Genomic DNA, 27,620 nt, shown 5'->3' on the forward strand with positions numbered 1-27,620 from the left:
TCACAACAATAAGGTTGTGGATATGATACAAGAAGTTTGAATTCTGCATATAGGAAGCATACTACATACAGCTAAAAAAAATATTTAGCGCTCCAATATGTATCATAGGTAAACTGGAAACACATTATTTCCTCATAATGACCAAGCACATCTCTCCTGTAGTTACACCATGTCACTGAGGAGAACATTAGGTTGACACAATTATTAACACTGGGGGTAAAGCTCACATGGGCAATGAGCCTGTTAAATACAATTGAGATGCCACACTAAGTCTATTGTAATGTACAGGATGAAGCTATCCAGCTAATAGGATTTACCTCAGGAGGTTACATTCATTAACAAAATGGATACTGGATTTTATTTCACATAAAAAGACATGTGAATTTATTCCCTAGGCTACTGACTTTAGTTAATGTATACAAATACTAATAGTGATAACTGGAGTATTTAAGTTAATTCAAAATAATGTCAAATACAGGTAGCCTATTTATTTATGTTATGAGAATGGTAACCACAATAAATACTGGGGAAGGCAAACTGAGTTTAGGTATGTTTTTCCTTCCGCTAGTCCGCTTCCCTAAACGCAGGGCTGCAATAAAACGAGCGGGAACTGTGTGTTTGTTTGTGTGTGAACTTCCTCTAGACAGGCGCACTTGCCAAAGCGTATCCTCTGCTGCTGTGCATCTCGGTCTGTTCCTTTAAAACCAGGCAGCCCACGCCTCGAAAAGCGGCTTTTTCCGGCTTGCCCCTTTACATCTTTTTATCCTTGCTCACAACATTAAAAATAGTGCCCCACACCGCTCCACCGACAATTACGCACATGAATTTTTGAGGAACCGTCGGAGGGTTATCAAAACCCCGTTTCGGGCAGAGTATGCGTGATGCGTAGCGGTGCTGCAGCTCTCTGCCTGTGCAGCCCGGCGGTGAGGCTGAGGCGCAGTTCAGGAACCATCAGCAGCGGAGCGATACCACCATCTCCTCTCAGCCCCGGTTTGTCAAACCGAGAGCGTGCGGCTCACTGTACCTGAGCTAACGTGCCGTCATATGGGGGGGTGGGGGGCAGAGGAGCAGAACTGGACCAAGGGACCTGTCTCTAATGCCCTGAAATGCTGTGCCATGTCGCTCTCGCATTAAGAGTTATCTCCCTGGGCTGGCTGCTGCTGTTCTTTTGCAACTGATGAGGATTTTATTATTAGCCCATTTTTTTGATGCGCTTCTGTGGATGTCTGTGAAAATGTTTGTTCTGGTGCTGTGGTGTAGTGCGTGAGGTAAGTGACTTATCCAGAGGTGCGCGCTACTTTTCTCCTGCTCCTCAGATCGAGGTTTTGCTTGATGTGTGAAAAGCCTTTTGATATTTTCATCCCAGATTAGGACTTCTAGCTTTTATTTTCCTCATCTGAAAACGAGGGATCGTTTAGAGATTTCAGAAATTAGATCTGGAACTATTCGGCTACCAGCCCATCATCAATTTCTGCAACTGGTGCTGACGGAATATTTTAAGAAGGCAGCTTGTATTGAAATTATTGGCCCACAGCTCACAGGCAGTTAAGAATGCAAAACTGGGTTTTCTAGAAAGAGTTGAGGCAGTCATTGCATGGTGTAAAGCAACATGAAAGTGTAGACAGGCTGTGCTGCTGCAATTGTGGAGACGTGACCTCCCAACGACGATGAGAAGAATTTGCACAAATGTGGTATTTATAGTGGAGCATCACTTTTGCTCTGAAAGTGACTCCCTAGCCACAGCAGTTTCCAAGTTCATGTGTTGCATAGTGTTTACCATAGCCTTCAGTCTGAAATGCAGCACTATCATCATACAGTGGGCAAGCCTGCCATGTTGTAGGTTACTCTATAACATGCTGATTTGCAACTGGAACCTGATATTCTGACAATATTATCTGAGTCTGCTGTAAACTGAATGTTCACTAAGATTGCATAACTCTTGGTTGCTTCTGTTACTGCAGACACTATAATAATGTCCATCCATACTAGCAAGTGAGCTGTATGTTTGCCATGTCTCTCATCCAGAAACTACCCCCACACACTGTGATGACAGGCATAATGAATAAATAATCATACAGACCCACATACCCCCAGTGTACACTCAAAAACAAGTGAGCAGACATGGTGAAACAGCTGTAGTAACCTTGCAATAAATCATGGCTTGAAACATTTTCAGATATCACAGGAAAACTAGCTGCTTTAGCACCATGATAGCCTTGTGTTGCCATACAAAATGTGATTTTATGTCATTTTTGCAAGTGCATTAGTGCTTTCTTTCTTATATCCCAGAGCATGTATACTGGAGTGTGTGCGCCTGTTGAGTCTCTCAAAAGATTAACGCACATCATAAGTTCTCAGTGTTAAAGTTTAACTGTCTCTTCGTCTTTTGCTTGCTTGCTGTGGTTACACGTATTGTTTTCACTTTACAGCCTCCTTAACCAGTGAAATTTAATGTTTAGAGTTTAAACAAAATCTAATTTAATTTCACTTAATTGTCAACAGAAATGTATTTTAGGACAAAGAGTGAAGTGTTTCACTCAGGCTCAATTGAAATTCCTCTTAGCTTGCTTGACTTTTAAACAGGTTTTGTTCCCAGAAGGCTGAGTTGAAGGCTCTACAGTTGAGTTTATGTTAAAATTCTGGTTGTAGTTAATGTTGTAGAGGGGACTGCGTGGGACACGTGAGACATGTTTGGGGAGGAATTTAAAATGGTGTTAACACATTTGCAAAGGTGAAGAAAAGTGAGTCACGATAACTATTTGAACTTTTTTTTAAATAGCAAAACAGGCTCATTAAAACAGTGTGGCTGAGCTCATATTGCACATATTTCTCAAAATGAGTAAATTGCTGTAGGGATTACAGTAAAGTGTCCTAACTGACAGAATGAGACTTAGTCATAAATGTGTTCATTGTTTGTGCTGATTTACTTTTTTAATAACTCGTAATTTCAGAAATCTGTGTCTCTGGTGAATACACCAACCTGGGTTTACTGATACAGTGACATCAAAAACAGTTATGTGCATATTCTTGCTCTCTCTCTCTCTCTCTCTCTCTCACACGCTCGCACACACACACTATATGGGATGTTCTAATTCTGGGATCACAGTGAGAAGGAGCCTCATATTACTTCAGATTCCTGTGCTTCAGGTCAGACTAGTGCTTCGTGTGTGTGTAATAATCCATTTATTATGTCTTTTAGTGTGCATGTATGTTTGTGCATGTGTAGCAGGAAAATGTTGTCCCTTACTGCTGCCACTGGTTGTTGCGGATCTATAAACTTTTGGATTATTTTTTTGCCTTTATTTGATAGTTGAGACGGAGAGGGGGGGCGGGATGACATACAACACATATCCTCGTGTCAGATGTGTCTCAGGGACACTCGGGGCTGTTACATGGTGTGCATCTTAGATCACTAGGCTGTGTCAAGGCTCCCCAAACTTACAGCTGTCAGAACACATCATAACAGCTTAGTAAGTTTCTAATTTTGCACGAACTGAGTACTGTTTGGCTTAAAATGGGCTCAAAATCCAACTGCTCTGCTTTCCACATAACAAAAAGCCATTAGTCACCTTCTTTATACACTATACATACATACACATATTAATGTGGCACGGTTGTCCCTGGTGTGTCTCTCTACAGATACTGGTGTACAATAGAGGTAACTGTGCCAACTCACTCCGCTGGGCCTACAGAAAAATGCAAGCTGGGGTTGCAAAGTGACAGTTAAATGTCACGGCACAGCACAGTCAGACACGAATGCCTGCAAGAATATCCAGAAAAAGCAAAACTACACACGCACATGGTGAGGACCCTATAACAGCCACATCCACCCATCATTACTACAGGCCTAATCTTAGCTCTTACTCCGACCATTACCTTCTCCCTACATGAGGGTGTGCACAGCGTGGATAAGCCTCCCATTGGCCAATGGCTGTATCCTGCTTCCTTGTACTCTCCCTTTCAGTTGTGTTGCTGTTTTCAGAGTGCCTGTTTCTATGGGAAACAAGCTAACAAGCTATATGCTAAAGACTGTAAACTGTGGCAATAAACCTGGATTATGCGGGCACAACATGGTGGGATCTGGCACTGTGAGACCATCAGCATTTAGCAACCTTTACCTGAAGTTAACCTAACCTTAACCCAATAGTAAGTCTCATCACTAATCTCATCATCCAAATCTATTAAAGAACCTTGAAAAGTGAGGATGGTCCAAATGTTGAACGATTCTGAAAACGTTCTTACCTCAACACTCTCTCAAGACAATCTCACTCTTTCTCTTTCTGTCTCTCCCTGTCTCTGAAACATGCCAAAGGAAACTCCAGATGCCCTCCCCCACACAGCGCGGTGGGGTGGGGTGCGGGTTGGTGGGGTGGACTAAGTGAGGACTCACTGTCCCGAGCCAGATGATAGCTCGCCAACTGTTGGCTGTAAAGACACAATGTACTTCTCATCCTCCGCTCAGTAGAGTGGGTGGCTTGACAGGCCACTACAGCAAATCACTGCTTTGATCTACAAAGCCTTCTTTCAACAATTTTAGGGACATTTTTTCATCTTTAAAGTGGACGCTCTGTGTGCTGCATCTTTCTTGATACCTGGGTGTGTTTAAAATGGCACATCCTCAACTTTTCCTACACTACAAAGCACTGTGTTATGCACTCGAGGTGAATTGCAGGCACGAACGAGTCTGAAAGAATAGGAACCTAGCACGTTGATTTCCTCATTTTAAAACAATCCGAGGGAGAGGAGCCTGATGAGGAAGTTAAGGTCTCATGTAAAACAACACAGCACGCCCACTTCTCCCTGTCACAAGACTAGACTTATTCATGACTGAGGGGGCTTTGTGTGTGTGTGTGTGTGTGTGTGTGTGTGTGTGTGTGTGTGTGTGTGTGTGTGTGTGTGGGCTTGCATACATGAGTAGTGATCCATTCAGGCAAGTAATGTAAGTCTTGTGTCCACCGTGATATTTTGGACTACCCAGGTGCTGTGAGGTAGCTTACTCATGCATATTATTAATCTAATAGCATGACAGACTTGTATCCAGCTATGTGTGTTTGCAGGAATAGTTTCTGCACAGAGAGACAGGCAGGGGTAGAGTGCGAGTAAAGGCCAGACTTGTTGCATTCTGCCAGGGACTCTCTGTAAAAAACGCACAGCACATAGCAGTTGCTCAGAGCTGGAACAGGTGGCTGTCAACGTGACTACAGCCAATGAATCACAGTCAACAGTTGCTCCCAGACTTTGCGCCACTCCCTAATCCTTGGGCACACACAGAAAGATAGTTTTATCCAGGCTCATGCGCCTAAGATACAACTCTCCACCTTCTTCATCTGCAAACTTCCCCCTGAACCCGTTTCATCACATGAGCGTTAGGAACTTTACCCTGCCTCAGACTTTGGTTTTGTAGTTTGTGGGCCACAATAGTCCTTATCGGTGTTATATTTGGGCTCCTCGCGGAAGGAAATATGACGCGCGAGGACAGAGCGGAGGTGTCCACGCGGCCAAGGAGGCACCGCGGGCACCGCGAGCTGAGGGCAGTTTTAAAGGTGCGTAAATATAACGGTCATTGTAATTGGCACGTCGCCAAATAAATGATACGGTAGACATTAAATGCGTTTTGTATTGAAGCTCTGAATTTTCTTTAGTATGGTGTACACATTGGTGTCCTGCGCAAAGTTCCTCTTTCTTTCCATTTGACTTACTCTGCTAACATCTTACAAAATGAACACGTTTTCTTTGCTAGCATGTTCATATTGTAATGAAATTTGGTTTATTTTGCATTAAAAGTTGTTTTTCAAGCCCGGAGAATTCCTAGAGCACGTGGGGAGTCTTTATTTTTGGTCGTTTATTTTCGGGACATCTAACTTAGTGGGCATTTTCATGGGACACACAATGTAAGTGTTTATAGCCATATACAAGCCGTATATTTGTTCGTTAAAACGCCTTTTTTTGCGCCCATGTATGGCTTTTAGAATTGCAGACACTATATTGTCAAACCGGTTTAGTCAGTTAACTGAGGTGCTTTGTCCTCACTAATCTCCTTTATTATCTATATTACTTACTGTGTGCGTGCATGTTTGCATGAGTAAGTTGTTTTACTTTTATCTCTAAACCCATTTGAATAGATTTTGTTTAGATTTCTACGGCACCTGCTCTGAGGGTACCAGCTGTTATTTTGGTGAGCAGTTTGAACAGATTCTAACAGACTATATAAGCAACAGGTGCTGGCTGTCTGAAGCACTTTGCAAAAAGGATGGTGTTTTTATCTGTTTTATGTTTGCATGTATTTTCTTTTTGTAATGTTTTACTTTTGATAGTGGGGTGATGCATCAAATAGCACACAGGAGGTCACTGAAAGAACAAAATATCCTATTGTACTGTTCTGTTACACAAGAATAGAAACACTTCCTGGTTTGAAATGTTTCCAAAAACAATGAACAAATGGGAATATTTAAGTAATTATGACTAGAATTCAGAAAGTGCTCAATCAAAGTAAAAAATGTACAGAACTGTTGTCCTACATAAGTGGGGTTGTTATTGTCGCTCTCTTCTTCACCAATAAGCAAAGGGATTTTAAAGGTGCAGATCTAAACAGGCTGATAGAAAGGGAAGCTGTTTCAGATTGGCTTCTTCTTGTCTGTCTCACAATGTGGCATTGTGACCAGGTCAATACAGTCTTGCCCACTGTGCTCACCAAAATAATTAAAATAAATACTGAATGAGTCATTTGTAGAAGATATTTGGGAACATTTGACATAAACAACCTGCGGATACGGTCTGTGTTTATGAGTTGTCCCGCGTACTGATTTGCTCATTCAGTGTTCTTATGATTCAGCATGAGCTCAGCCTTTATAAGACAAGAGACGGCTTGTCTTAAAGTGGAAGCCAAGATGATTCTGCGTGACTGATCTCTCTCTTGAATTAATACTCAATTCTCAATCCTGGACCTTTATTTCGGGGTTCTCCTAGAGGTAATTGTCTTCCCCACTGTCCTTAAATAATCTTTGGCACTCTTACAACATACTGTCTGTTGATTTAGAAAACAAATACTTCTCAAATATTTGCTTTACTGTCATTTATTTTTCTGATTTTATTGTTATTTTGTTAGCAGCATAGAATCAGCTAATTGTTTTGCTCATCAAGAGGAGATCAGTGGTGTTAATTTAACAGTTGATTTCAAACTGTGAGCGTTTGAAATGAGATGAGTGAAATGTAGACCTGGATTTATTATTGTACAAGTTGTGTCCTCAGCAAGGTCTTGATGGGCCTTGCAATATGCAATATGTGTTCCGAATTTGCCAACGGCTGCTTTTAAAAGAGAGAGAGAGAGAGCACTTTTATTGCGCACATAAGATTAAATAAATGTATGACTTTTATGGCGAGAGAGGCTGAAGATTGCCTGTGTACTTAACTAAATACTTATTGCACTTGGTAGAGCTCACAGAATAATAATTCCAATGGCTTGTTAACAACATTCTTACAATGTAAGTTGTAATTGTGGAGGTTTATACATTTCTTCCATTTTCCTTCAGTAATTTTATCTGATAAGTTGTTTTTCAGGGCAGATCCCACAGTATAATGCTTTGCTTTAATGGGTTGGTATGGCTGAGGTTATGTTGATGAAATGATTCTTAACATTTGGCGGATTATCTAGAGTGCTTTATTGTGCTGGTTAGTGCTGAAACAATTAGTTGATTAATCAAGTAGTTAACCAACAGAAAATTAATCAGCTTTCATAATTGATCAAGCATTTTTGTTCTTTCTTGTCCGTAGAGAAATCAGTAATAAAAATCATCTGTTACAGCTCTAGTGCCAATGCATTTTTACAGCATTGTGTCTTAAGCAGTATTGCTCGCCATTGCACCACTACCATCATGTTGCTATGTACTGACCTACAAAGTTGCTACATAACCTTATGTGCCGTTCCTCACAGTCATCATCGGCAGTGGCGAGTGGGAGCTGTTGTTGGGGCTCGTTGACATGCATTCCCCCTGAGCTTGGCGACGCCTCCCTCAGTGGTGTAGTGGCAGGATGCCAGTGCAGGCGGCCCAGTGGACAGAGTTTCTGTCCTGTCCCATCTGCTACAATGAGTTTGACAGCAGCGGCCACCAGCCCATCAGCCTGGGCTGCTCGCACACGGTGTGTAAGACCTGCCTACATAAACTGCACCGCAAGGCCTGCCCCTTTGATCAAACACCAATCAGCACCGATATTGACCTGCTGCCAGTCAACTGTGCCCTGCTGCAGCTGGTTGGAGCTCAGGTGAGTCAGGAAGAAAGAAGGCATGTTTGTGTCACAACTATTTCTGTTGTCTGTGTCCTGTGTGTGCTCATGATGTGTGTCTCTTAGGTCCCAGATGTGCAGCCGGTGAGCCTGAGCAGTGCAGCAGAAGTTGAGAACTATGAGGTGTGCAGGGCTTGCGTGGAAGAGCTGGCTCTCTACCTAAAACCTATTAGCGGGGCAAAAGGTGTGTGTGTGCACATACATGTGTGCAGTTATGTGTTTTTGCTGGTAAACTTTAGAGTTTGCAGGTCTCTATGTGCGTAACCAGACAAGAAAGATTAACCTTACTGAAAACTGACGGGTAGTTCTGGTTCATTAAGACAGTTCACACAGCATCATGTCTGGTTCCCTGAAAACCATGAACCATTGAAGGGAGATTAGATGCACGAAAGAAGGCTCATCCCTTCCATTAAGAGTGCCTTTAAATCCACCTACATAGCTGGTTGTAAGAGACTTATGTTTGCAATTTCTCTGTTCCTTTTGGGTCAGAGGATGACATTACTTTGTTTCATTGCTTTTAAAGTTAAATAGAAGCAAAATCACAAAATAATGATAACTAAAGTAAATGCTCTCATTGCGATCTGTTTTACCACAGAGCTGTCATCTTCTGCAGGTGTGGCGACTCTGAGTCCGAGCGTGCTCAGTCGGCCAATGCAGAGGAAACTGGTAACCTTGGTGAACTGCCAGCTGGTGGAGGAGGAGGGCCGTGTGCGCGCGGTGCGGGCAGGCAGGTCGCTGGGGGAACGAACCGTAACTGAGCTCATCCTGCAGCACCAGAATCCCCAGCAGCTCTCTGCCAACCTGTGGGCAGCGGTGAGGGCACGGGGCTGCCAGTTCCTGGGACCTGGTGGGTGTGAATGACATACAGCACACACATATTAGTGAGATGAACGCTACGCGTCAAGACTCAAACACGTAAATCTGTGAGGCAAGGCAATAGGCCAATTCTATGTATAAGGCATTTGAATGGAACAAATAATTTTTTAGGCAGATGTCACACATAGTTTTGCAGATCTGAGTGAGACTTGCATTAGCATTTTGAAAATTAGGATTAAGCATTAGCATCTTGTCTTACAAATCATCACTAACTAAACATTAAAAACAAACTAGTTTTAAAGGTGATGCATGTTATTGCGAACTTTTTGAGGGTGTATAATTTAGAAGTGTTCACTTAATGCAAATATTTGCAACCTGTACAGTGCACAAAAGACATGTCACACAGATTTGAAAACAAGAAAGTGTCATTTATAAATACAAACAACATAATTCACACTTACATTTCAACATTGTCAATATCCATTGTGCTTTGTTTTTGAATTTCTGAGCTACTGTTAAGTCAATATACAATCCTATGTCGCTGTAAACCTGTTGGATTTATGCCCCTGAAAGTACTTGACTGTTATTTTAGGGGTTTGGTCTGTGACTTCAAAGCAATTGGTAGCCTTTCAGTTGACTGGACTCATTGTGTGCAGAAGTTGACCTTCGAATGGTCTAAATTGCCTTTTCAGATTGCCTCATCAAACTGCCTGCTAGTGCTGGTACCCAGTGTCCTTTGATGATTACTCATAGGGCAGATTCTGACTGGGAAACTGTTTCTTATGATGATCACAGATAGAGATCATCAAAGAGTCTGAGGACACCTGGCTTTAAGAACCTCTATGTGTTAGAAATAGATGTATATGTTGTTAAGCTTTTGTTTGTTCAGAATAGAAGTTTGCAGAGTGCACCTGTGTATCTGTTTCTGATTCTGTCCACTATCCCTATATTTCTGTCTATTGCCCTCTTTCCCCACCTCTTGCTGTCTCCTCATCAGCTATGCAAGAAGATGGACTGAAGCTAGTTCTACTGGCTCTGGAGGACGGCTCAGCTTTGTCCAGGAAGGTGCTGGTTTTGTTTGTAGTCCAAAAGCTCGAGGCTCGGTTCCCCCAGGCCTCCAAAACCAGCATAGGCCATGTGGTGCAGCTTCTCTACAGGGCCTCCTGCTTCAAGGTACAGGCAACATGAAGAGAGCATACGCATATACAAATAGCACCCCAAAATCTGTGCACAATCCAGATGCACTATTAAGGGTTTGTTTAAAAATAATTGTAATGTAGTCTATGTCAAACTGAACAAAAAGACTTCAGTTTACTGCTGTTCCAAGAATCAAACCCATAATAAATGACCAGATTAAATGAAGGGTATTTAAATAGATCATAATTTACCTCCACAATTTTAATCAGTTATAGAGGTGTTTTCCAAAACTGTTATTTTGTCAGTTTAAGTATGATGTTTTCCACCTAAATAAAACATATCAGGAAAACAATGATTTTCTGTCAGAGGAAGCTTTTCAACTGTGGATTGTTCTCCAACGTAACTTGACCCACTCTCACATTAAAGTATTGTCTCTCCTTAAATGGGTTGCCCATACTACCAATGTCTTATATTGCATAAAAGTCTTCTCTGTAATAAGGATATGGGCATCTGTGGATATATTCTCTGTGTGTGTGTATTTTTATGCCTGTTATCTGATGACAGACATCGCTGGTAGGGCAGAAATGCCAGCTATCTGCGCGTGATGTCACAGCAGTCTATATTTGCCCCTGTTGCCCCGCCTTGCAGGACAGAGACAGACAGCACAGAGATGCAGAGAAAGATAGATGAACGCGCAGGAACAAAGAGAAAACCTAACAGAGTTTTTAACAGAGGATGGACAGCAGCAAGAGCTCCACTAGTGACGAAATCTGATTCTGTTCTGTTTTGACTGTTGAACTCGGCACATTTGCAGGTGATTCAGTAGCTGCTGGCGAGTGTTGGTGTCTTATGATGATTACTCATAGGGCAGATTCTGAGAAGGGGCAAATCCCTTTGTCTGATCTGAATTTGAGTTTATTAGTCTGAAGACACCACAAACGGACAAAAACTGAATGGCCGGTATATTTGCTTACATTTAATTTGAAACTTGCAAGTACAGCTAGAACCAAAATACAATTTTACTTTTACCTAAAATAATTATCTGTCCCAACCGTCTTTCTCTTACTCGGCTTTCTTCTCACTTTCCTGTCTCGCAATTCTCCCCCTTTCTTATTCTCTCTCCCTCTATCACTGTTTGTCCTCTCTGTCAGGTGACTAAGCGTGATGAGGACTCTTCACTGATGCAGCTGAAGGAAGAGTTTCGGACATACGAGGCTCTAAGGAGAGAACATGACGCTCAGATCGTCCACATAGCCATGGAGGCGGGCCTACGAATTTCACCTGAGCAGTGGTCTTCCCTGCTGTACGGAGACCTGGTTCACAAGTCACATATGCAGTCCATTATTGACAAGGTGCCAGGATAATTCATATAAGACAGCATTCATTATTGAGAAACTCCCTTTTTAAAATTCACACAGTTTAACAAGCTTCTAGAGAACATAAGCACAGTACAAAAATATTTATCTATTCCTTTTATTCCTTTTATTTCTCTTTTCTTCTATTTTCTGCTCCAGTTACAGTCTCCAGAGTCATTTGCAAAGAGTGTTCAGGAGCTGACAATCGTTCTGCAGAGGACAGGAGACCCTGCCAACCTCACAAGCCTTAGACCTCACCTAGAGCTACTAGCCAACATCGACCACAATCCAGGTACTTAAGTTTGTTTAACAATGTTCATGTGAATGAATGCTAACGAGTCTGAATGACTAACTCTTCTCAGAATAAAAGGACTCGTCCATTTCCACAAAGATTAATGAGACTGAAAAGTGAAGTAAATAGGCAGGCTGTTAAACTCGCATACCAAAATGCAATTAACGAGCACAAAAGACATTTATTAATGAAAGCACAATGAGTTCAAAAATATTATGGCACTCAGATATTTAGTCTGTTTTGTGCTTCTCTGTTAAACGTAGTTATTATATTGTTATGAAACAGCAATTGGATGGATTTCCTTGTGTATTTGTATATTTGTCCAAATAGTAATGTAGTAAGAAATAGTATATTTGGATTATTACTTCATACACTAATGACATTCCCTTCAGTCTCAGCTGCACTTTGTGTTTAGTGCTAATTAGAAAGTGTTAGCATGCTAACACACTGAACTAAGATGGTGAACATGGCAAACTTTATACCTGCTAAACATCAACACGTTAGCATTGTCAGTGTGAGCATTGTTAGCATGTTGATGTTAGCATCAAAGCACCGGCTGTGCCTAATACAGCCTCACAGTGTAGCTAGCAGTACTCTTTTTTTTAATCCTTTATTCATACAGTAAACTGCATCAGAGGCATTCTCTTTTTTCGGTGTCTTCTGCAGTTAACATACTGATAATAGAGATAATGACGGAAGTGCATGTGTCCTCATCCCCAAAAGTAAGTCAGCTAGAGAGTTTAGCCCCGACTTAAAGGTATGAGGATATCTAATCTCAATGACGTCTAACACGCTAAATTCTTTCTAGGCTTGCCGATACGTGAGCCTTTTTGGAGACCTTGTACAGTGATAAGAATCTCTACTAAACAGACTGTGTTGTTGGTCTGTGTGCAGATGCCCCGGCACCATCATGGGACGAGCTGGAAAGTGTGATGCTGGCTGTAAAGTCAGTAGTTCACGGACTGGTGGAATTCATACAGAACTTTAGCAAGAAGAGCCACGACACTCCACAGGTACAGTGATGTGACAGGAAGAGACTGTGACAGCTGTATTATTTTTATATAACCAACAGAATGCATGAAGGGAGATGGGCTGCATGGAATGTGATAGATCATAAACATAATATTAATGGTGCAGAATAGTAAAGAAGGACAATCCTGGGAGGAGAAGTTGATCTGCTGCTCCATCCAGGCACCCAAAGAAGACCATGAAGATGTTTAGGTTCCAGCAGCACACTTTGTTCCTTCTAGCTGTGGCATCTAAGATTGTTAAATGCATCATATGGTCTCTGGCCACTAACAGAAGCGTGGCAATTGACTTATACAACAGCATTAAAAAACAGTTAACATTTAGGAGAGAATGCAGCTCTCAAGGCCGAAACCGGTCTCTGACAGTGCATACAGTATAGTAGAGTGAATAGAGGCTGAAGCTGTCTTGTGTGTGTCCTTGTTAAACAATAAACAGGGAGTAAAGTTTAAAACAAACACTAAAAACAAGATCAAGTCCAGACACTGACTCTTGCACACTTAATCAAAGACAATCAGAATAAATTAATACCTGTACAATATCTAAATACCAATATATTATAAGGATTTCAATAATCTTTCGTCATCCTTGGCATGCTGTCATGAAGTCCTGAAATCTCACCCCAGGCTGACTGCCCTCACCTTTACAGATCCACCTCTGCGTTTACTCTTTGGCTTAGACATTTTGTGGTTTAAGGGAATCTTTTACTTTTCTCTGTGTTAGAAAATAAGATGTAAAAGATTCCATGATACTTGTGTACAGGAGCCAATGTTTGAAGCTCTGTAAACCAGGAAATATTTTTATGTGTTCACTTTCGAGGCAGACAGTTTCGAAATGGCAGCCCTGCCATAAACACTAAATTGTTTTCCATTGAGAATGTACCACAAAGGTGATTATTAATGCCTCTGATTGTTTTGTTTTAGGGCGTTTAGCAGCTTTCATTTGCAGTCTGCCCTTACCTGTTTGTGGGCTTTGACATCTGTTTGACATCCATAGTCATGACATTTGTGAGCCCTTTTTCCATTCAACATCTGCTGTAATGAGTTGTATCTGTCTAACTGCAAATAGAAAATGGAAATAGTTATTTACTGTCACATTCACTGTTAAGAGTAAACATTAACTAATTAATCTTTACCTGAACTTTACACTTGTAATTTATCATTAGTGTCACACATGTTTTATGATAATGATTACAACATACAATGTCAGACTGAGAGTCATATGTTACGTTATTTCAGTGTTGCAACATAATTAACAGGACGACTAAAATCATATCAGAGTGCTTATCAGGAACAGAAGCAGTGTGACATTTATTGTATAAGATTGATCTAAGACTTGCATGCATTAGTTTACTTTTATAGCTAACTTGCATTGTATCTGTGCATTTGCAGCCTCAGGCCAATAGCAAGTACAAGACCAGCATGTGCCGAGACCTTCGTCAGCAGGGAGGCTGTCCCAGAGGAACCAACTGCACATTTGCACACACACAGGATGAGCTAGAGAAGTGAGTGAGCAGTCACATACTCTTCCAAAGAGTTCACTGTATTCAGGATAGAGAATAACTATGATCATCCAAGTTTGCATTTATTATAAGATAAAATGTTACAAATATGATGTTACACATAAGTTTGCTTGTCCAATCAGGGGAGTTATAACTGCAAAATGACACTTTTTTAACTGAACTATCTGCATATGAGGAAGAGTCCTAAGTTTGCTGTAATGAGACAAATTACATTAAGAGTTTGTAGCTTAAGATGCACTTACTAGACTAAAGAAATAAGTCTATCTTCTCCTTTTTCTCATTTGTGGCTACACAGCCTTTCCAGCTTTTAATTAAATTTATTTATCTAATCATGTATTTATTTACAAGAGGATTTACAACATTACATTTACATTTACTCATTTGGCAGACGCTTTTATCCAAAGCGACATTTGAGGAACAACATACAATCATACAAGAGGTCCTCTGTGACAATGTTATTGCAATACTAATGATACACATGTGCACACACACACACACTGTGCTCAGTATAAATATCCAATCACAACACGCTTATCACGCTTATTAAGAAGTTCTCTTCTGAGCAAAACGTAACCCTTCCCCATGGTTCCCCGTTTTTCTCTTAACAGATTTAGACTGAGGAACAAGAAGAGCAGCAGTGTGGGCCGTGCGTTCCCTTTAGCGCCGGGGGTTATGGGTAAAACCTTCACCATGGAGGGCAGCATCCACACAGATGTGTCTACAGGAGCGGGGCAGGGGCTCAAAGGCACAGGGGAGAACACAGCCACACTGACAGAGGGAGTCCTGGGCCTCACTCAACCCCAACTGATCTCCAGGGGGGCTGACATGATTGAGGAAATGAAGAGAGCGGTGCCAAATGGATCCAATGGGGCTAACGGGTCCAACGGGCTATCTGGCACCAACAGAAACACGTCGGGGTCAACAGAACAGTAAGATTATTCAGCCACTTATTCACTGATGCTTGTACTTCTCTTGTAAGTATTTAACCCTGTGAACAGTCTAATATTACTTACAGTTAGCATTACTATTTATGTGGAGTCATAATTAGAATAAGTCATTAAGCCAAAAAAACAATATATAAAGGTAGCTTTGCATGCATGTTTTTTTTTTATGCTAGATATTGATTTGTGATTAGTGATTTGTGAGCCTTAAATGTGGTTTTCTTTCATTTACAATTAATCTAGTCAAATCCACATTTACAACTCACCTGATGTTTGGATTTACACACATTGGATATTTGCATATGATTGACTTGATATGACTTCACAACCATTTATGGGCTGGGTATGACCTCACGTATCTCCAACCCAGCCTGAGGGGCGTACGTGTGTGTTCATTCTTTCTCTTTGTGTTGTCATTCTGTCCATTAGGAAGTCCATCTCTCCTCCCCGGACTCCAGTCAGCCACTCCTCAGCGTCATCTCCCTTGACAACAGTTGGGCGGGGTGATGGTGGCGCTCCTATGCCCAAACATGGTCAGTTTATGCTGCGTGCATCCCATCCTTCTCAGGCGTCTGAGCTGTACTATCAGGATCCCCACTCTGCATATGACACGCCCCATTATCAAACAACCTGTGAGTCCATTTTCAAATAAAAGCATTAATTAAAAAAAACTTAATTTTTGTGTTGGGACAGTACAAATGAGTGTATTTTTTTTCTCTTCTCCCATTCTTTCCTCCTCTTCTCCAGCAGGTTCCTACTACCCATCTACTCTTCATCCTCCTCACAAACATTGCATGGCTCGATTCCTTCGATCCTCCAACGTCCCAGAATCCTCTCTGCCACCTTCGATCGGCCCTCCACCATCTTCCTACCCCAGTGACGGTCAAACGTCTCACCCACCATCCTCCTCGTCTTCGGGGTACTCATCACACCTGCCTAGAGATCGAATGGGACCTCCTGCCTTCCATCCCCATCCGGGGCAGCCGCAGTACGGGCCTCTGGCTCCTGCTCATGGTGTTTATGCTCCACTCTATGACAGCAGGAGAGTATGGAGGCCTCAGGTGAGCCTTCTGTTAATTATCATGTTGCTATGGTAATTTAATCATTCTGTAACCTCTTCTGATAATGATGGTTATTATCATTATAGCTGTACCACAGAGAGGATGCCAGGAGTAACTCACTGCCTCCAGAGGTGCTGCACTCCTCCGTCTACCAGCCTCCACTCAGGGAGAGATTCAACTCTTTAGACAGCAACTACTGCTCTGGAGCCGAACACCGTGCAGGGCTACACAGGGTAGGTGAAACAACGCACAACTTATACTTTGATACTTCTCATTGGCTGGAAGGATTTATTTTCAGACAACAGGACACCTCTAATGTAAGTGCCACATCACTGGTTTAGTTTAAGACAAATATCCATTCAAAAACTGTACCAACTGGCACTGGCTATTACTTGGCTACAGCTTCTCCCACTTGTTAAAGTATCATTTATTCCAACGCTGACAGTAGCAGTACAAACACAGTATCTATAAAAAGAATTTTAAGTGGGCATACCATGTCATGGAACATCTGTTGTGTAGCATTCATTATATCAAGTGAAAACATCTGTATTAACTGATGTTGGTCTTACACGGAATAGATTTATTGCTACATTCTTTTCAGCAACATTTCCTTTCCTCCAGTTTCTCTTTTTACACCCACATATCATCTCACCTCTACCTTCCCTGCCAGCAACAGAGCTGCAGTATGAAGCTTCAACCTCCTCTGTAGTCCTCCCACTTCTCACCCAAATATGTCTCTGTCTCTGCCTCCCACACTCACTTCTTTCCTTGTCACATCATCATATAGCATTATCAGTATGACTACTGCAATACAACAGTATATTTTACCAATAATGCTGCATGTGGCCATATTACGTGTGATGCCCTGTGGGCAATAATTATTCAAGTGGAAAATAGTACAAGTGCCACAGTACAAAAAATTGCAAACAACCCAAATTATATATAACTTAAGTATGTTTTAGTCTGTCTTTTTAAAACAGTTGAACAATGTTGAAAATCTTCAAGTTTTCAAAAGCTTCATTTTACTTCAAAATATTATTATTTTTAGGTAAATTAGAAATGTCTAAAGAATAATTTCTAGATATTTGCAGCAACATTTGAATCTTTTTGTCATGCACTACTGTGAGCCAGAACCAATAAAACGATCTCTCAGTTGTGCAGGAGAAAACATTTTAGTATAGCAACACTTATGCATTACAATGTAATGCAGTGCAGTAGTCCTTCGATGAAAATATTCAAAATACCTTTTGTGTCTACCACCTGTATGTACAGTGTACGGTGGGAAAAACAGCATCACATGATATGGTAAGCTAATAGAAAAAATCACTAATAACCACCACCCTCAAAAATTATCAAACTTTTAATTGGCGAGCTATGGTATCTGTTTTTATTGGTTCCACCCCCACATATTCAGAAAAGCGTCCTCAGCCTGCATAAATGTCTACACCTAGACCTAACATGAAATGCGTTTTGGTTCTGAATGGTACTTATAAGTTGTTAATTATTATCCATTATTATTATTATTATTATCCATTATTATTATTATTATTATTATCTTTGTCTTTTTTCTTCCTCACTCTTCCTGTCTTGTCCAACACTGCCTTGTCAGGATTATGGCCGTGTTCCTCTGGGCTACGAGGATCTGTTCAGAAGGAAGCAGGAACAGTGGGCTCATCATCACCACCATCACAACGCCAACAGGCCCTCCCAGTCCTCCCCCATCTTCACCATCGATTTTGGAGCAGAGGTAGAAAGCAAATAATAGAGACAACACGTGTACACACAAACGCATCTTTAAAGGGATATATAGGCTTTAAAGTTAAAATGCCACCATGACCAGTTTATTCATAGTGTCCCTGCAGCCACCTGAAACTGAGTGCAATAAATTGCTTGTGCATTTTGCCATTTTTGTAATATGTAGGATTTAATTCCTATCCCAAAAGCTTGCGCTTTGGCTTTGTCCAATGCTATTTAAGTGGGAGATAGTTGCTTAGCAACTGTGGAGGAAGATATCATAGCTGCGCACAATTGTGGCGTGTGTGGGTGTGTGTGTGAGAGAAAAAGAGAAAGCGAGAGGAGGGATTTTAACAAGCAGTGACTCAGGCTTTCAGCCGAGTAAAGCTTTGTTTAACAGCTCGTCAGATATGTTTTTTTGCAACAAGACATCTCCTTTAAAATTGCACCACAAGGACTTTTTAAGTGTTTGTTTAATGATCTCAATTTAATTTTGACGCCTCTGCACAACAAGCATAACCAAAAAAGACATTCTGTGAAAAGGCTAGCTATTGCTATTTAATGATATCCGGTGCTCGCAACATGGATGGCAGCAAAGTGGCAGCATGTCAACACTGGCAGTGAGAGCATAAATTCAAATTAGTGAGCAATCAAGGCGGGTATATTAGACGAATGAGCCCTCCTAGAACTTAACACTTTATGTGTGATATTAATTTCATATTTGAATTATCTATCTGTCTACTGACACATGTAGACAGACTTGCATACACACTGATATTCACACCTCTGGGCAATTTAGAGTCTCTATTTCAAACGCAGGACTTTCTTGCTGTGAGCTGACAGTTATGAATATTACATTTAAGAGAAAATGATCGTATTGTACCCCATGTATTGTTCAAACAGCTGCTTTCCCAAAACACTGCTACTGTACATCTCTCTTTCTGTCTCATTAAAAGAAATGTTAGGGAGATCAGTGTAGGTTCAGCAACAGGAACAAGCAAAAGAGTGTGTCTCAACATCATTTTTAAATGTCTCTCTCTTTCAGCATGTGGAGAGCAGTGGAGGCCAGTGCATGGGGTGCAGGTTCAGAGGCGAGGAAAGTTTAGCGCACTACTCTCCATGGTCCTGCGGTACCATCGGCCCTTGCCTCAGCCACTTTGAGCCTGAAACGCTCGCACACACCTCGCCTCACTCCTGCTCAGAGCACTCGGTGAGACTCCCATCCACACCCACAAGCAGGCACAGACAAACAACTGAAGACTCGGACAACAAGTGTTTTCATTTCAATTCATTTCAGATGGGTGGGCTCTCTTTATACCAGCGCCCTTGTTTTTCTCATGCAGGAGTTGGACAGTAATGCAGGTGGAGGTGGTGGTGTTAGCAGTAGTGGTGTCGGAAAGCAATGGCTGCATTCATTGGATCACTACAGGCGCTTGAAAGATGAGGACCCGATCATTCCCTTCAGTGAGGGGCCCATTATCTCCAAGTGGGGTGCCATATCTAGGGCATCTCGCACGGGCTACCACACCACCGACCCTGTCCAAGCCACAGCCTGCCAGGGCAGTGCCAACACCACACCCATCAACTTTAAAGGTAAGGAAGGATAAAATATATGTGGGAGAGGTGTTGGAAAAAACAAAGAAAGTGGAAGTGCAGGATGGAACAAGGCTGGCACATGGAGAGGAAGGAGAAAAAAAGTGACATAAAATAAGTTGTAGAAAAAAGGCTTGTTTTTTACTTTTTATATGATGAAAACTTTGGAACAAACTCAAGTCAGAATCTAGTCCTTTTTTTATAGTCTAGCTTTCAGTGTTGGCCTATGGCACAGTCTTTGTCCTTTGTAACGTTGATGTTCTTTATTTTCTATTTAGATTTATTTAGTCTTTCAACTAAAGCTGTGTGTTTAATTTCATATAGTCACAAAATGTAATGCATATTGTATATTTAATTTATATTATTATGGTAGTTTATTCATCATTATACAACACATGGTTGTGCTTTAAGTTATGTTTTTCGGCCCTGAAAGCTACACACGAATATGGTAACACATAAAATAAATGAAATAAAGTATATATAGTTATTAATATACATATATACTAGTGCTGGGCAATGATTAAAATTTTTAATCGCAATTAATCACATGATTTTCTACGCGCAAAATTGAATAATGAATTCTAAAGTAGTTTAATGCGCACTTTTAATTTAAATGAACTGCTATATACACAAAAGTGCAATAACATGTGGTTTGTACACGTAACACGTTAAACAAATAAGGTGCTTTTTACCAGCAGTATTCCCTTTAGACAATAACCATAAAATATTTCTTGTAAATCTCAACTGTAGCAGTCGTCTTATGTGCACGTGTTCACTCGCACAGACTTCACATGACGTTGCGCGTTTGCGGTGATACTTTACAAGCAGGACCAGATAACGTGAAAGCAGCATTGAACATACAGGGTGCAGATGTTGGTTTCGGTTGTTTGATAGGCTGCGTCTTTAACAAGCAAGCGGCACACCTGCTGTCGTGATAACGGGTCTGGGGTGGAAAAATGCGGGAAAAAGATGACAGCGTAGTTTGCCGAAGCCTCCCTCCACTGCTTGTTTGGGTGGGTGATTTGCGGGCTGATCAACATCCCACCCCTCCTGTGACCCATGGTTTGACTGTATGTGTATTCAGAGCCAGTGAGCAATGGACTTTCAAAATAATAATAATAATAAAAAAAACTGCGTTAACGTGCAATAAAATAATTGTCGGCATTAATTAATTAATGCGTTAATGCGATAATAACGCGTTAACATGCCCAGCCCTAATATATACAGTACATACATGTATACACCCAGGTAATTATTCTGCAGTGCAGTCTGAATTTGCGTCTGCGAGAATGTCAACAGCAGCAACAAGATAGTGATGATAATATGGTTTTCATCTTCACAAAGAAAGTGTGACATTAAAGAGACAGTGTCTACTTTGACTGCGTTTGAGCACCAAGCATCACCAATGTAAACACAGAGTCTGCCTCATATTATCTTTACGGAGTCTTGTAACTTGTAACACGGTCTGCCCGGCAAGTGATTGATCCAATGTTGATGGAGCAGGTTTCTGTAATGATGTGGGCACAACAGTGCCGTTTCCTCCAGACTGGACCTTAGCCAGGAGCAGCCTTAAGTCCAAGCTCAGCCAGCATAGCTCTCTTTCCGATCCTCTTGAGCAATCACCTGCCATGGTGCCTGGTCTGGTAGATCTGACTGGGTGGATCATCTCAAGGTCCGCTGCTCTTTAATCCAAATCCCGGCTTTCTTATCCAATGACTGTATTTCCATCATAGGTAAGGTTAAAGTTGCTTTGATTTGCATTGTTTACCTTGTTGTTTGTTTTGCTCTCAAAGATTACAACCCCCACTTGGATCACAGCGACTACAGGTGGAGCTCAAGAGGATCAGACTCGTCCAGCCACTCCAGTTTCCTAGAGAGGTACAACAGCAGTTTATTTTCCTTCAGGTCTTAGATGTTGTTTAACTATCGGGAAACATACAAAACGCCACATGGAAAAGAGTGAGAATTGAACAGGAAATCTGCCGTGCGTTAACGCTAAGCACTTAGCCACCTTGCTGCCTCGCAATACTTGTAACAAGTTCACACTATAAAAAAAACAAAGAACACGATTAAGGCCATTTTACAGCATTTGTTAGATGTCTCTGTGTTAAACCCCCCCTGGTGGAAGTCAATTTCTGATTGAACACGTTTGCATGTCCTGTCTCATCCCTGTCTCCTATCTCATTGTACTGTAATCGTTTCCTCCCTGTGGTCAGACCAAAAATAGAGCTGCTAGGTGGTTGGTATAAACCCTCTGAGCAGTCAAGAAAAGGAGTCAGGAAAGCCCTCTGCACTGATGAATGGACAAAACACTTTCCTATATTTTTACACAGTGCTGTATTGTGTACATATACCAGTCCATTAACACAAATTGTTATATTTTATTATGTTGTTTTTCATGTTATATTGATGTATAATTTTAACGTGGAATGGAATAGGGGACAATTCTATGATTGTCTGTATCTGTATGTGTTTTTTTGTGGTTCTAGTGAGCAGCTTTGCCCATCAGAGCTTCACGTCCGTCGAACTTCAATAAGCAGTGGTGAGAAAATGGTGTCTGACCTGCAAGCCCGTCAGACTGCCTACAGCCAGGATCGAGACCGGGCCGAGAGCGAACCGGACCCGGATCGGGACATTGAGCTGGAACTGTGCGCTCTTGACATGGAAGATTCAGACCACCAGGAGATCAAGTCTCAGGTTTGTAAGATTATGTAAAAATCAGACCTGAAAGGTGGACCAAATACAGTAAAAACCCACTTGAAGCTTGGTGTCAAGTTTGTCCAACTTTAGTCGGAAGCTTTTGAATGAAATACTTCTAAATGAATACAGCATAAATGTTTATCATCTTTCTTTTTTATCCTGTTTGCCTCTCAGGAGTCTTTAGACCTGGCCACCCCACAGTCTCAAGATGCTTCCCACCTCCTCCCACCTCCATGCTCCTCTCCCCTCCTCTCTTCTCCTGTGGAGGAGCACCCCCAAACAGAGGGTCCTTTGACTGAAAAGATGGATGCTCACCTGCTGAAAAAGATGGCCTTCAGGTGAATTACCATGGTAACCAGTGTTTCGCGGGTTTACCATCATTCTGAGTCATCTTTGACTTGATGAGCTGGCAGTGTACAGAAGCTCTGCTCATGCGTTCTTCTTACTCCCTTCATTCCTTCTTTCCTCCCTTTCTCTTTTCCAGGAAATCTCAGTCTCCGGGAGGGTTGGTCTCAGGAGGCCTGGGCGTCGGCAAGCTGGTGCTGCGGACTGGACCTCCTCGACTGGGAGACGCATCAATGCGGGCTTGTCCCGAAACACCCGTGACTGAGATGCTGCTCAATGGAAGCTAAGAGGACACCAAATCAGACACTGACCTGCACCTAGCTAGAACTGAGTCGCTTCCCCACAACCAGATCCTGATTAAAGGAAATCCCATTTAATTCCAGCCTTTGTACATGTCAATCATATGCCTAAATAAAACTTGACAGATATGGGTCAACATTCTGCGCTGCGCCAAATCCTAAGTGGCCAGCAAAAACACATTGTCCCGCCTCCTAAGTGGTGATTTCCACCAATGTACAGCTCCACAGAGGAATTAGTGATATCACTGTTTATGCCTAGTAAGGTACACGGCCAGTTTGCCCCTTACAGTAGATGCTGTACTTGTCCATGTTTGCAGTTTCAACCCGGTCACATTTAGGAGAAAGGCTGGAGATCACACAGCATCTTCACCACATGATTGATTGCCAATACATGCCTGAGGTGTACACATCATCTGCTTTGTTGTCATTCAACTAGGCTGACAAAGACTTGTATGACTGGCTTTTTTTCATGTTGCTTTCACATGGTCTGTCAGAGAGCAAAAGCCGGACAATACAGTAAAATGAGTGAATTTTCTTAAGTCATGCAACTTTTTAAGTTGACTTTAGGAATTTTGGTCACACTATTTAATTTCACAATATTTCACGAATAAAAAAAATCTTGTTTAGGGTATGCTCATGAATCTTCACATATACTTTATTGATAATTTAAACATCTACAGACAAAGCGAAACAGTTGAAATGTTACAAAAAATCATATTAAATATACTATATCATACTAATCGTACAAATAAAGTGTTACCGGCGCTGGTTTAGAGCCAAGTATCTATCCAAAGGTGCATTAAAGAAAACAGCGACATTATATCACACCTTTTGAAACTTTAGAATTTTCAAAACCTTATGAATGTCTGACAATTATATCTTGTCTTGCTATGTCTTTACATGTTAAGGCATTTGTTTCCATAAGCATCCTTACATGGCAGTACCCTCACCTAGCTGCATGCTACTGGTTTAGCTTATAGCCTTTATTGTATTGCTGCATAACACATTTTCATTAGTATTCCCTGATAAGCATTACAATACTGGAAACAAAAATAGGTAGGGTGCTCTTTCTTAAGAGAAAATAAAAAAACAGGCTATGCTGATACTAGCCTGTGTCTTTTATTACTCATATGACTTTTTAAATGTTGACTTCCCTTGACTGTCAAGAGACCACAGAACACAATGACACAGTCAGAAACTGAATTTATAAATTATCAGTGAAGGTCAGGAGGGTTGACAACAAAACAAAGATGTGTGTACACTTTTTTTTTTCACCCATACTATACAACCTTTAGCATCTTGGTTGCTATTTTTTTTTTTGGAACAGAAATTTGTATTTTCAGCTGCAGATGGAGCTTATTTAGTAGATTTCTATAAGAGTTGTTTTAACCCAAAATCCATCTAAAAAACAGTTGTTTCATCTTTGTGTGCCTATAGTGGTTCTGGTATTTAATCCTGCTGACTGTAAATTAGGAATAGTTTCACTGCTCTCTATCTCACACTCACACAGAGTAGACACAAACATGCAATACAGTGGCCTTTCTCTTGGTGTTATCTAGAATCTAAACATTGGGCTTTACAATGACTTTTGTCCATGTCCACTGACAGTCTCCTGTCCTGTATCAGAGGTGTTATCTTTAACGTAAACTTGGCACTGGAAATCACATTTGTTATTGTAAGCCTGTGGCATTTTCTGTGCTTTCCAGTGATGTCACCTTTACATATAAGCTGAAGCCTACAAAAGCGAGGGACTTCACTTCTTGTGTTTCTTCATGCTGTATCTTTGTTAAACTTTTTAAAACTTTTTGGTTTGTTTTTATTTTATGCATTGCTAACTTCTGTGAAGTTGTTTGTTGGGGTATTTTGTATCAGGATCTTTGTTACTCTTGTTTTGCTTGCTATGTTTTACATCCCAGAGACAAAACTGATTGTCTTGTCTAATGGTCCTGTGCGTTTGGTGGCCATCAGTACGCCGTTTAGTTCACTGTAATTTTGCGCTGTGTGGTTGATTTCCATACAGCCCAGCCTTGCCTCACTCCCTTTTTAGGGATATGAGGCATCTTATCATGTGACTAGGTTTTAATGACTTAATAACATGAAAACATCAACCCATTATAGATATACAGGATTTAAAGTCATGAAGATTCTTGTTTGTTTACACCTATTCTAAATCTTATGAGATTTGTGTAGAATGAGAAGACTGATCTTTGAATCTTTCAAGCTTCCTATTTAATTTCCTCTCATCTAGGCTTCTGTACCTTTTTTAGCAGCAATGTCATTCCTCTCAGATTATACATTAAATCACATTTTAGAGGATGGCATAGTGGCCATATTTGTCAGGACTGCTTATTGAGTTTCAAGTTAAAACTTTAACTTTATTAACCTGAATGAACAATGAAATTGTGGAAGGGTAACCTTTCTTGGGTTTTGCTCTTATCTTCCACTCCAAATGCTGGGTTAAGTAGACAGTGAAAGTGAAAAATTGGACAAAAAAATTCAGTGTGAATGCTCTTTTAAAAACTCCAACGTTTTGTAGGGTTCATTTTTGAGATGAAAAGGCAAGAGCTGGTGCGTGAAATCAGCTCGGCTACCTACTTTCGCTCTGCATCTGTTTACAGCTTCACCTTTGAAGTCATGTAATGTTAAGTGCCATGTTGTGTACAGTATAGTACAATCGATCCCTGCAATTTTCCTACAGCTTTTCATATTCCTCTACTGTAAACTATGTGAGAAGGGTGATACTTCTCCTGTAGTTCTGCTTTGTTCCATTAGAGGAGGCTAAGATCCTTGTCTGTCTGAATCGCTCAGGGAAGAATTAAGTTGCTCAGTTACTTTGGCTTTTTCTATATTCATCACTTAAATATTCTCTGAAAGTATTTACCTGAATTTCACTTGCTAATAACTGGCCCTTTTAAATGGGTTAAAGTGTTACAACGATTATATTGTTTGCCAGTGTTTTCTTTTGCCTCTCAGTATTAATATTGGCTTTGCTGTTCCTGTTCTCATGGGAAAGGGCTGGTGCACTACTGTATGTAAAAACAGTATTGTGATATTTAACTAATGTACTCCCTGTTTCCTTTAAAGTGTCTATAGTGCACTGCTGTAGTGGCTAATTGCGCTGTACTAATTCCCACCCCATCACTGCCAGTGGGTGCACTCTGCCAGTGAGTGCCCCCCCATCTCCCCTGAACATTTATTCACCCATCCTCCCTGCGTCATGCATGCGATATGGTCCCTCTTGTGATGCCGGAGGAGTATTGATGATTCTGTAGTTGTGATACAACACACCCAGCGCTGTAAGAGTTCTGCACATGCCCACTGTGTGGCCACGTCAAGTGCTGAAGTTTGCTTGCAGCATTTTACTTGTTTGCTCACGAAAATGAATTCTTGTTTAATGGAGATATTATTATTATGACTTTTGTTGTTATTACCACATTTGGTTGTTGTGGTATTTTTCCTTCTCGGTATATTCTAAGTCTGCTTCTTTGTTTTGAATTTGAAAATTTGCTGAAACTGTTGACATTTTTTATTAGACAAGAAAGTGTCTCATTATTCTATATTCTATGGAGAAAAAAAGCCTGTTTGTTGATTGTGAAACATATGATGAACTGATGTTTTCTGACTATTCATGTCTGTATTAGACATTTTATTTGCAAATCTATTGTTCGATTGAAATGTAAATGAACTATTAAGAGATGGTACACATCCGTCATTGTATACAGTCTGGCACCATCATTAGATGGACTTATAGTATTGATGCTCATTTATACAACCTGTGATAATCAGATATATTTAAGTGTTTAAATCATTGGGGCAGTTGTGTAATGTTTCAGAATGAGGAAAATAAAATCCTTAAGAGACAGCATATCTAAAACGTCCCCATAATGAATAATACTGTTACGTATTCCATTTATTTCCTTGGAAATATCACATTGTGAAAGGTTTCCCTTTTACTTACTGTAAGGTAATGCAGGACTGGAGTAAGTCTAACCTATGGTGATAATGATTTGTGTGCTATTGATGATTGATGAAACTGAGTATTGTTTGACTGCATTTTCTGGCTTGTTCATCTGTATCACACTGACTTACAGACAGCTTGGCCGGGCAGCATACTGCTTCTGTTTGCGCTGAGAGATGGAATTATGAAGAGGAAGATTTCAGAACATGAAATTGCATGCTACAATAAACAAATAACAAATAACGTTTCTTTGTGATTCTTGTCATCATCTGTGAGTGTCGTTTTAGGAAAGGAGACATTAGATAACACAACCAATTCATAGGCCTTGGGCTGACAGTATGTAATGATTCTATTATGTTAATGGAGCAGACCTTTTTTATATGCAATCCAGATCCAAAACAAGAGGGCTGAAAAAACACAAGGAGGCGCTAAAAATCTCCAAATCTTGCTGGAAAAATCTGAGGGGAAATGGAATGAGAGGTCTTTATTGTCAGTATTAAATTGTCCTTCAGAAATCTGTTAAGACCTAACTAGCTTTCTGAGTATGTGCAGTTACTTGGT

General features: G+C 40.9%; 1 protein-coding gene across 4 annotated transcripts; it reads left to right on the forward strand.

Annotated features, from left to right (window-relative positions):
* The first annotated feature begins 705 nt into the window (after positions 1 to 705).
* LOC119914277 (roquin-2-like) lies at positions 706 to 27,302 on the forward strand. Of its 4 annotated transcripts, none has more exons than XM_038733477.1 (20): positions 706 to 1,268; positions 7,931 to 8,259; positions 8,347 to 8,464; positions 8,876 to 9,127; positions 10,094 to 10,269; positions 11,385 to 11,585; positions 11,748 to 11,880; positions 12,775 to 12,893; positions 14,298 to 14,410; positions 15,037 to 15,357; positions 15,799 to 16,001; positions 16,117 to 16,430; positions 16,517 to 16,663; positions 18,040 to 18,177; positions 19,210 to 19,374; positions 19,508 to 19,757; positions 21,551 to 21,635; positions 22,247 to 22,454; positions 22,632 to 22,795; positions 22,942 to 27,302. In XM_038733477.1, the coding sequence occupies exons 2-20, from the start codon at positions 8,029 to 8,031 to the stop codon at positions 23,087 to 23,089; spliced, it is 3,486 nt and encodes a 1,161-aa protein (XP_038589405.1). In that variant the 5' UTR covers positions 706 to 1,268; positions 7,931 to 8,028; the 3' UTR covers positions 23,090 to 27,302. The 4 variants fall into 4 exon arrangements, with proteins under 4 accessions (XP_038589405.1, XP_038589407.1, XP_038589408.1 ...); XM_038733479.1 differs by having other exon boundaries at positions 16,120 to 16,430; XM_038733480.1 differs by having other exon boundaries at positions 707 to 1,268; positions 8,894 to 9,127.
* Positions 27,303 to 27,620: the final 318 nt, after the last annotated feature.

The sequence above is a fragment of the Micropterus salmoides genome, unplaced genomic scaffold (assembly GCF_014851395.1).
Source record: "Micropterus salmoides isolate LMB-PRFRI ecotype aquatic unplaced genomic scaffold, ASM1485139v1 Ms_hic_scaffold_20, whole genome shotgun sequence".
Lineage (NCBI taxonomy): Eukaryota > Metazoa > Chordata > Actinopteri > Centrarchiformes > Centrarchidae > Micropterus > Micropterus salmoides.